At 35.9% G+C, this 11,497-nt stretch overlaps 1 protein-coding gene across 1 annotated transcript; it reads left to right on the top strand.

The window, feature by feature from the left end:
- The first annotated feature begins 849 nt into the window (after positions 1-849).
- Positions 850-11,205, top strand: LOC128661288 (gastrula zinc finger protein XlCGF26.1-like). The gene is made up of 3 exons (XM_053715560.1): positions 850-929; positions 1,813-2,793; positions 10,685-11,205. The coding sequence occupies exons 1-3, from the start codon at positions 911-913 to the stop codon at positions 11,203-11,205; spliced, it is 1,521 nt and encodes a 506-aa protein (XP_053571535.1). The 5' UTR covers positions 850-910.
- The last annotated feature ends 292 nt before the right edge of the window (positions 11,206-11,497 follow it).

Below are 11,497 nucleotides of genomic sequence, written 5' to 3'. Positions count from 1 at the left end.
TAGTATAAAAATAGAGGTGCTTTTATATATATATATATATATATATATATATATATATATATATATATATATATATATATATATATATATATATATAAATATATATATATATATATATAATGTGTAGGATCCCCCATTACCCCACCAACCTCCCTGTCCCCCCCCCAAAACAGCTCTCTCAGCCTCCCCCCTCGACCTAATGTCCGCCATCTTGCCAAGTTTACTAAAAAAATTTCCTTTTTTTCTAAAATAAACTAAACATTTTCTGTAGTGTAGCTGCCTCCCCTCAATACACTACCCCCCTACCTGATTCCTTTACAAAATGTTATTTCTCTCTCTTTGTTTGCACAAAGGACATAATGTTAATGTCCATGCGGGCATGCACTCCGAGCCCCCGCCGCCATGCGAGAGTGGCTCTCTCTGCATCGGATGCTTAAAAAATGTTATTGCAGGATGCCTCAATATCGAGACATCACTGCAATAACATGAAAGCAGCTGGAAGCGATCACAATCACTTCCAGTGCTTAAAAACCATGAGGCCGTACAGGGTATGTCCTTGGTCCTTAAGTGACATTTTTTTGTAGAACGTACCCTGTACGTCCTTGGTCCTTAAGGGTTTAAGGGGCAATTATAACACCCACAGAGATAACTGTGCTAAATGCTTGTGGTGAATTAACATCACAAATGTCATAACCTAAACAGCTGATCTGTATCACATGAATTGTTATGCTTGCCTTTATTTATACCATACATACAGTTTTAAATACATTATTTATTATTATATATTTAAACCATGTAATATACTTTTTACAGACACGGCCAAAGCACTGAGAAATATCAGGTATTAATGTAACTGGAGTGAATAAGGGAACCTTCTTCCAGAGCACAGACATTGGAACCTGTTATCAGCATGAACTCATATGTGTTAGGTGAGTAAAATAGATATTATGCTGACTTTAATTACTGGGAAAATAGAATAAATCACTCATTAAACAAATATAAGCTATTATATTTATATCTGCATCTTTTAAGTACATTTTGTGTCAGTGACGTTATAAAGAAGGAGCAAACCCCATTGGGCTGAGGAGGAGGGTAAAAAATACTACTCCCCCCTCTGTCCTTTTAGACAAATCATGTCCAACAACTGCCTAACCTCATCCCCTAAAGTAGTTCATTACTCATAAATCCTGCAACTCCATTTTCCCCTGCCCTGACCTTGCTCATGGAACACCCAGAACTCACCCAGTGTTCCCCAGAACCACCACTGATTTGTGTGCCTTATTTTACAGTAAATATTATATAACTAATAAAGTTTTTGGCTGTTTAAATAGAAGAACCACAGCTGAAGCTAAAGATTATCATAAGGTCACTGATTCTTACCCTCTAAAAACTTCTCACACTGATTATTAGTCTGTGATGATTAAGGCATCATGTTCTCACCCAACTGGTTGAGCATGAGCCGGGCAGGGCTGTATGTGCAGTTGCTTGTGCAATGTTAAATGAGGATGTTGGATGCCACCTCTCTTGCCCATAATACAGATGTACTTGTTCCCTGGCTGAGAACATTATCCACACTCACCTTGTTTAATGCAGCCCTATGACTTGTTTTCATCAGTAATCAGTAATTTAGTTTACTATGATGTAGTAATGTTTACATTCTTGTCATCCGTTTTTAATTTGTGATTTACATGTAAATTAATTTCAAAATACAAAACAGAAGACATTTTTGAGTATAATTTTTTTTTTAATTGAGATGGATTATATTATAAATGAATAAACATTCTTATTTTTCTTCCATTTCTTTTTATGTAGACAAACAGGTCAATAGTTCATATCTATCCTTCACTACAGGAAGCATCAGAATGTTGCCGCAAATTCCAATAGTCTTAGACAGCAATGACTATTCACAAACATTGGGGATATCACAGCAGATATTTAAAGAAGATGGTGAATTGGCAGGAACTGGACAGCAATCATTATGTACAGAGAGTAATCTAGTCATCAAACAAGAGGACAACATTTATGAGTTATCTAGTGAAATTATTAACCCCGGGAATAAGCCACACACATTTACTGAGTTTTCAAAACATATTAAAGGGAAAAGTCTACAGTCTAGCCAAATGATTCAAATAAAGGAGAACCCTTTCAAATCTACAGAATGTGAGAAAAACTTTAGATGGAAGTCTAAACTACTACACTGCAAAATTCACACAGGTGAGAAACCACACACATGTCCTGAGTGCGGAAAATGTTTTAAACAAATGAATCATCTGAAAAATCATGAAAGGATTCACACAGGAGAAAAGCCGTTCACATGTACAGAGTGTGGAAAAAGTTTTACAAAAAAGAGTGAGCTGAAAAAACATGAAATGATTCACACAGGAGAAAGGCCTTTCACATGTACAGAGTGTGGAAAAAGTTTTATACAAAAGAGTCATCTGAAACGGCATGAAAGGATTCACACAGGGGAAAAGCCTTTCACATGTACAGAGTGTGGAAAAAGTTTTAAACAAAAGAGTGAGCTGAAAAAACATGAAATGATTCACACTGGAGAAAAGCCTTTCACATGTACAGAGTGTGGAAAACACTTTACAAAAAAGAATAATCTGAAACGTCATGAAAGGATTCACACAGGGGAAAAGCCTTTCACATGTACAGAGTGTGGAAAAAGTTTTACACATAAGTGTAGTCTGCAAATTCATGAAAGGAGTCACACAGGAGAAAAGCCTTTCACATGTACAGAGTGTGGAAAAAGTTTTACACATATGAGTAGTCTGAAAGCTCATGAAAGGAGTCACAAGGGAAGAAACCTTTCATATGTTTAGAAAGTGGAAAAAAGGTTTTTATTGAAATTAGGTTTCACAAAACAACAAATATTTACACACAAACTTTATATACACAGTGTACAAACTTAACTTGATATTATGTCTGTTAGATGTTTTCATGTTAGTTAGAAGCCACAAGAACTTATAATAGCATGTACAGGTAGCCCTCAGTTTACGCCGGGGTTAAGTTCCAGGAGAAATGGTTGTAAATTGAAACCCAGTTTATAATGTAAGTCAATGGGAAGTGAGGGAGTTAGGTTCCAGGCCCCTCTCAAAATTGTCATAAGTAACACCTAATACATTATTTTTAAAGCTTTGAAGTGAAGACTTTAAATGCTAAACAGCATTATAAACCTAATAATATAGATTGTATCATCATCAAACTAAGTTTAATTAACAAAAACATTTGCTAACAGCACTTAATAAAATAAATACACAACAGACTGCATCATCATCAAACTAAGTTTAAAGGGACAGTCAACACCCAACATAACAGTGTTCCATATTGTTTTCAACACAATAGAAGATATATTATGAATGGAGTTGCGGTCTATCTAAATAGAAGCATTAGTACAAATCCATCTTAAGAATAATATCAGGAAAGACAATCAAGTCCTCCTTAAAATAAATCCATGACCACACTTAGAGATATATATAAAATGGAGTTGCCTTCTATCTAAATAGATGTATCAATGTAAATCCATCTTAAGGACAATATCAGGAAAGAGGATGAAATGAGGGTGTAATACACACCAATGTGTATTACTGCCCTTAGGGGGCGCCTCCTATAGCCTAACAACTAAACATATGTTCAAACAATATCAGTTGACTAAATTAATACTTATAAGATATATATATATACAGAAACATACATATATATAAAAGTGTACCAACATAAAGTCCAGTAAGTGATATAGATATAGTCCCAATCAGTGGTAAGTCCAAAAAAACAGTAGTAGGCAGCTCTCGGTCTTAGGATGGTCTTCCTGAAAGATGGGTAACTAGAAAAAAAGAAAACACAGAGGCGCCAAACATGGCCTAGTATAGCCAGATACCAGATATAACAATTCACAAGGTAGCAATTGGATACTCACAAAGGAGACGCACCCAATGGTGCTATTGAAGCAGACTGGAGCCTCTCAGTGGTCCAGCTCACTGATGTATCTCACGTATCAGTTGTGGTCCTTGGTGATGGTGATTAACAGGTTCCTGAGTGAACACAAAATATGCAAACCATAGCCCAGTAACATTTGTACAAGTGAATGGCAATCTGAGCAATCCTACTTACAAGATCCAAAGCACCTGCAGGTGCATACACTGCAAACTGGAACCAAACAGTCGCCCAGTAGACTGATCCCTCCAGGTGAAAGCAGATTAACTCTCAGGTGCCAATCAAAATTTGAGCAGCATGTAAATGATATAAAGGATGTCCAAAAAGCAAGTGTATTTCTGTAAAAATCTTTATTAAAATGCGACGCGTTTCTCAGCTATAACAAGCTGTTTCATCAGGCTAAAAAGTTATAAAAACACATTCAGAATACACTTGCTTTATACAAAACTAAACCTACTAATTAGCCAGTCAGATTGCTCCAACCTTGATGGTCATTAAGTGTTAGCACCTGTCTGCTAGAAGGTTGGTATGGCAACCAACAGCCCAAACATAATTTAGTACAGATACCAAACTTCAGCAGACCATACTAGTGACCAAATCATCGTTTGTGTGCATCAAAATAAATCATCATTGTGTATTGATGATAATAAAAAACATAAGCATAACACTGTTAAGAACAGGAACACATTTCCTATAAAATTGTACTTCATGAAATATAAATAAACAAAATAATACATATAATGATATGTTTCCCATACCTATTCAGTCTACATAAATCGTGCTTTTATAATTACAGCCTTAACTTCCTCTTAAAAAAATGTTAAATTAAATATGCGACTTAATAACAAGTTAAGGGCAGGCAAAGCAATGCTGTCAAACTTATTGTCAAACTAATGTTGCAAACCCAAGTGTTCGTTAATACGACTCCTGCTTCCTGATGTCAAAAAGCACAATAGCTGATTCTTCAAAAATAAATGGGTGGAATTTGTTTGACGAAAATCTTGTGAGACCTTGATGACAGGTGTATATTAACAGCCACTGGGTATAAGGCTATTATATGTGCGATCCTTGTATGTCAGTGTGTTTACCACTGATCCGGTGACTTGCCGGTGTTTAACCGGGTTTATCTCTGTATGCGGTATTGCCTAAACATTTGGGTGTAAACTATTTGTATAGCATAGAATCCTACACCAATGGCTGCTTTGGCCTGTGTGGGTGGGTGTGAACTATTCCTATAACGTATAAACATGTACCAATGATTGCATAGGCATGTGCAGATGGGATTGGCTTAACCTGACAACGTCAGCATACTGTGTGTCAAGCGTACAACCTCAATCTTGCGTGTAGAGGTGTCAACCCACGCAATCTCCGTGAACGACAGTTCAAATAACATTATGCGATCCTATCTATTTGGCAGGGGATGTGATATCCAAAGTATATCTAGGCTGTCTGCACTCATAAATAGAGCGTTGTGGTTTAGAAAGTTCTTTTATTTTAACCTTTATATTCTAGTATGAGAGAGTCCTCCTTTTCTCTTCATATTTTCCTTCTCCTATATCTTTAGCAGTATGTTATTCATACACCACGTAGAGAATATCACTATTAGAAGTGCCCGTTGGATTGGGCCATCACTCACACTTTTGCACAGCACATTACATTCTCCTTAAAGTATGATCCACACACCATTCACAGTAGAACACACACTAACACCATACACATCACACTCATAATATTCACTAAGAACGATCTAACACTATATGTTGCTAATCACAAATTAATATTATACACATCCCACTCATAACCATGATGATGGCAGATCATTACAGCACAATCTGCACATCACCCTATCTCACATCACTAATCTCACTATATCATTACATCATGGATAAACACAATTTGATATTTTATTATCAGCATATGATTACAAAGGTCGGATAAATTCAACATAATAATACTATATGTTTTGATTAGAACCGAGTGCCTACTAGATGCCTATGACAGTATTACATTTGGTGCTCAGAGTTGTGACACAACGCTCTATTTATGAGTGCAGACAGCCTAGATATACTTTGGATATCACATCCCCTGCCAAATAGATAGGATCGCATAATGTTATTTGAACTGTCGTTCACGGAGATTGCGTGGGTTGACACCTCTACACGCAAGATTGAGGTTGTACGCTTGACACACAGTATGCTGACGTTGTCAGGTTAAGCCAATCCCATCTGCACATGCCTATGCAATCATTGGTACATGTTTATACATTATAGGAATAGTTCACACCCACCCACACAGGCCAAAGCAGCCATTGGTGTAGGATTCTATGCTATACAAATAGTTTACACCCAAATGTTTAGGCAATACCGCATACAGAGATAAACCCGGTTAAACACCGGCAAGTCACCGGATCAGTGGTAAACACACTGACATACAAGGATCGCACATATAATAGCCTTATACCCAGTGGCTGTTAATATACACCTGTCATCAAGGTCTCACAAGATTTTCGTCAAACAAATTCCACCCATTTATTTTTGAAGAATCAGCTATTGTGCTTTTTGACATCAGGAAGCAGGAGTCGTATTAACGAACACTTGGGTTTGCAACATTAGTTTGACAATAAGTTTGACAGCATTGCTTTGCCTGCCCTTAACTTGTTATTAAGTCGCATATTTAATTTAACATTTTTTTAAGAGGAAGTTAAGGCTGTAATTATAAAAGCACGATTTATGTAGACTGAATAGGTATGGGAAACATATCATTATATGTATTAGTTTGTTTATTTATATTTCATGAAGTACAATTTTATAGGAAATGTGTTCCTGTTCTTAACAGTGTTATGCTTATGTTTTTTATTATCATCAATACACAATGATGATTTATTTTGATGCACACAAACGATGATTTGGTCACTAGTATGGTCTGCTGAAGTTTGGTATCTGTACTAAATTATGTTTGGGCTGTTGGTTGCCATACCAACCTTCTAGCAGACAGGTGCTAACACTTAATGACCATCAAGGTTGGAGCAATCTGACTGGCTAATTAGTAGGTTTAGTTTTGTATAAAGCAAGTGTATTCTGAATGTGTTTTTATAACTTTTTAGCCTGATGAAACAGCTTGTTATAGCTGAGAAACGCGTCGCATTTTAATAAAGATTTTTACAGAAATACACTTGCTTTTTGGACATCCTTTATATCATTTACATGCTGCTCAAATTTTGATTGGCACCTGAGAGTTAATCTGCTTTCACCTGGAGGGATCAGTCTACTGGGCGACTGTTTGGTTCCAGTTTGCAGTGTATGCACCTGCAGGTGCTTTGGATCTTGTAAGTAGGATTGCTCAGATTGCCATTCACTTGTACAAACGTTACTGGGCTATGGTTTGCATATTTTGTGTTCACTCAGGAACCTGTTAATCACCATCACCAAGGACCACAACTGATACGTGAGATACATCAGTGAGCTGGACCACTGAGAGGCTCCAGTCTGCTTCAATAGCACCATTGGGTGCGTCTCCTTTGTGAGTATCCAATTGCTACCTTGTGAATTGTTATATCTGGTATCTGGCTATACTAGGCCATGTTTGGCGCCTCTGTGTTTTCTTTTTTTCCAATATCAGGAAACACAATCAAGTCCTCCTTAAGAAATTTGGCACATAGCCGTGTGTGATTAACGGCATTGATTGACAAGGATACCATCCTATCAGAATAATACGAAGGTGGAACCTCCGGTTTTTGCCAGGTTTAAATTTCCCAGAGACGGACGGCCCGCCGCCTTTGAAAAAGCCCTATATGGGCGAAACGCATTAGGTGTTATCACAGAGCCTATGTGAGCTCTTTTTTTTAAAGTAGGATCGAGAAGTTTACGCTTACATACTATGGTTATTTGAAAATATTGGGGTTATTGTTTGGGTGTGGAGCCCGGAGGGCTTGTCTCAAATAGCACTTAATGTTGTAACCTATTTCAGGCAGCAAATGGTGGGCGGCTATACTTAGATAAACCTATTGATACTCAGCTAGATTTACTTTATCTTTAATAAGTACAAGTGACTTGATAATCTAGTCATCCTTGTGCAAATCTAAATTAAACTACGATATTATTCTTAAGCCCAGGCGCTTTCAGTGTTATATCTAGTATATTAACTAACAATATAGGGAATATATTATTATGTTACTCTGTTAGTTCTGGGCTATTCCCTTAATTGACACAGTCACGCTGGATAATTTACTTGAGAAACAGTGTGCATGTTGCACAATACATAACTGTTACAATCAATAAACATCCCAGTGATTATGTACACATTTATTTTTATACTACATATTTTTATTGCAAAATGTTTAAACACGAATAAGCCCAATATATTAACTTATTACTATAAGAATACTGGATCCACAATCAACCAGTGGACACTCCAGTACACCCTGATAAAGTATTTCAGCTGGCGTCAGATCAGCAATGATATATATGTATGTTTGACTGAAAGTAGATTTGGAATAAATTACGAATGTCCAACATTGTAGAATATAACACAATATGATACCTATTACTCTACAAATAATACGAATCTGGGAGATTTAGAATTTGAATTCCTAGAAGGTATCTGGTTACTTATAAAAGAGGTTATTAAATTGCTTTTGGTTACCACTGCTTCGTTGAGAACCGATTGCACAGTCAATCTAAACATTATCACCATAAAATATACAGCATTTATTGCTGGAGTGGGCATACATAAACAGATAGATAGGAGCTCATCTGACATGTTGAAGCCTGCTCCAAAATAAACTCTTACTATTGACTACAGGACTCAGCCTCCTTTTTCCTCATTCCATAAACATATGGACCCCAGACAAGATTCATGCATTCAGAATTTGTTAGAAATGTGAAACATGCTGTATGTGTATGAATATATATATAACAGATGTATAAATGCCATTAATTTCAGAATAATTAGCAGTATAATTGTTTTGGTGTAATATAATGTTGAAAACATAGCGTATTTGATATGGGGGAAATCAGAAAAATGATATACTACTACCCCATCTATAATTAATATTGTAAGTGTAATTGATGCAGGAAGTTATGGTCTGATCAATAACCACTTCATAGAAATACTATATTGTAAAATGTTTAGAAATTATTAAATTAATCTGTTTTGTTTGTCATGTGGCCCCCCGATGGACAGAATCCGGTGTTGCGATGCAGGAATTACAGCTAGAGGACAATTGGTTGCTAACAAAGGTGCATTTTCCCTAGCAACCATATATCCCAGGCTGCCCAATCAGAAGGGACAAGGTTTCCGAAGGGCCACCCATATTCCTCACCTATGATTAGAGAATATAAGTTGGAAGGCAGGATGAGTAAAGGAGACTGGCTGCTAAGGATTTTGCTAAACTGACTGAAAATGGTTGCGTGGGAGACAGTCAAACTATAAGCAAAGTGGGCTATACTTTTTCTCATCAATTGCAATTACACTTATTTTTATATGAGGTGGGACAAGTTTTGAAGCTGAATATCATCTGGTAAAGTATGTATATATATATATATATATATATATATATATATATATATATATATATATATATATATATATATATATATATATATAGTGTTACTTATTACAGGTAATATTTTAAAACAAAATATAGGCATAGTCACTGCAGTTTAAAGTACAGTTGAGAGATTTAAAAGAGCAGTTGTATTTTAGTTTATATCCATAGTCTGTGTATTGGTAAACATATATCCTTAATGCTAAACTATTTTATCTGTGCAAATATAGAGTTATAACTCAGAGTTTGATTGTTGGCACAAATAATATATATAACTTCTGGTGTTTCAATTAGAGTATATATACTGTCCTATTGTTTAATAAAGCATTGTTAAAATTGTATTGCTTGGATGTTAACAGTTAAAGATCTTGGAATCTCATTGTGTTAACTGAATGAAATTCTATTGTAAGTAAGGCTAATTTTAAGGATATACTTGCATGAACTCTGCATAGCATATTTGAATATTTTTTAAACACGTATAATATTGATTCATATTCTGATTCCTACAAATATGTATTTCAATGTGTTCATAGATATTTACTAATAATAAAGAATTCAGGTATTTATATTAATTTTATTGTCTTAGTATATACATATTTAATGGTGGGTTTAGTTAAAAGAAAGATTGTTAAATATATTAAGTTATAACCCTGCCATATACTCACATATTATTTGGAGAGTACTGCTAAGATTCTTATAAATATACTGACACTACTAATTATAATCAACCATTGTGTATACATTGGGGAGTTTATCCGATTGTGGTGCCATTGCTCCAACCCTTTGAAATCGATTCAGCCATCTGGGTTACCCAGAATTCAAGAGCAATAGAGCACACAGACCACTAAATCTTACCATAACCATGGAATTTCCGTGGGATAAAGATAGACACACTAGACAGCAAAAAAGAGCAGCTGATTTAGAGGAAATCTTTGAAGAAGGTAATGCCACCAGATCTCACAACACTATAACCTCACTTGATGGGGCCCTTAGAGAGTTACATGTTTAAACAGGATAAAGTGTGGTGGAATCGCCATTTTTTTTTAAAGTATATTGAAAAGAAATTAATACCAAGAGGCCTGAGAATTCAATTATTCCCAGCATATGAATTCAAAAATAAAAAATTGAGTACTTAATGGGAAGAGGCGCTCTCTGAGTGCTCTATAAAATTAATGAAGATATTAATGAAAAATGACCAATCAGAATACGATATACTAGAAACTGAGATACAAGAACAAAATGAAACATTAAAACAGTTTCAAGACAATCCGGAATTTGAAAAATCATATAAAACCTATCAGAAGGAATTGGATAAATATGAATTAGAACTAAAAAGTACCAAACAAGGGAAACTGAATAGAGATATTAATGATTTTACCAACAACAGGGTATACAAATGGCGTAACAGGTCATTCTATAGACAACCAAACACTAATCCAAAAGTGACGATTGTAGAAAGCAATGTATCAGATACTGATGGAGAGGAAGGTAGCTCTAGCAACACAACTCCAATCCCCAATACAACGACTGCATTAGTCCCCCGATCCTCAAGTTGTAACAAGAGGAAGGATTTTTTAGAATCAGGCGAGGAGGAAGAAAAACCAGAAGAGGGGGAGGAAAAAACAAAATACCAGCCAGAGGGAGAACATTTCAACAATCGAACCATCAGAGGAATGGGAATCAACACAAGAGGACTCACAGCCCATTCTCCCAAATACGTCTGAATCACTAAGAATAATTAATCTATCTGAAATACAACTTTCAGAAAGTCATATATCTATATTATCTAAGGGCCTATCATTTGGTCCATCTCAAACAATAGACAAATTGGAAGTTATCGAGGGGGGTGGAGCCAACCACCATACTGGCCGGTCGCACCTAGCTAGAGCTCCGAGTTCTAGTTAGCCAAAAAGCTAAATTTACCAGATAGATTACTTCAATACTCAGCTATTCCTCACCAGCTGCGATCCCATATCCTTGGTAGGGACACAGAATTACCTTTTTGAAGTACCAGCA

The sequence above is a fragment of the Bombina bombina genome, chromosome 5, assembly GCF_027579735.1.
Source record: "Bombina bombina isolate aBomBom1 chromosome 5, aBomBom1.pri, whole genome shotgun sequence".
NCBI lineage: Eukaryota > Metazoa > Chordata > Amphibia > Anura > Bombinatoridae > Bombina > Bombina bombina.
The sequence above is the reverse complement of the archived record's forward strand: the minus strand, read 5'-3'. Positions and strand labels throughout refer to the sequence as shown.

Bases quoted from the DNA above. Each gene is read 5' to 3' on its own strand.
- LOC128661288 (XM_053715560.1), top strand. The intron at 2,794-10,684 runs GTCACAAGGGAA...ATGACCAATCAG, and splicing joins TCTGAAAGCTCATGAAAGGA to AATACGATATACTAGAAACT.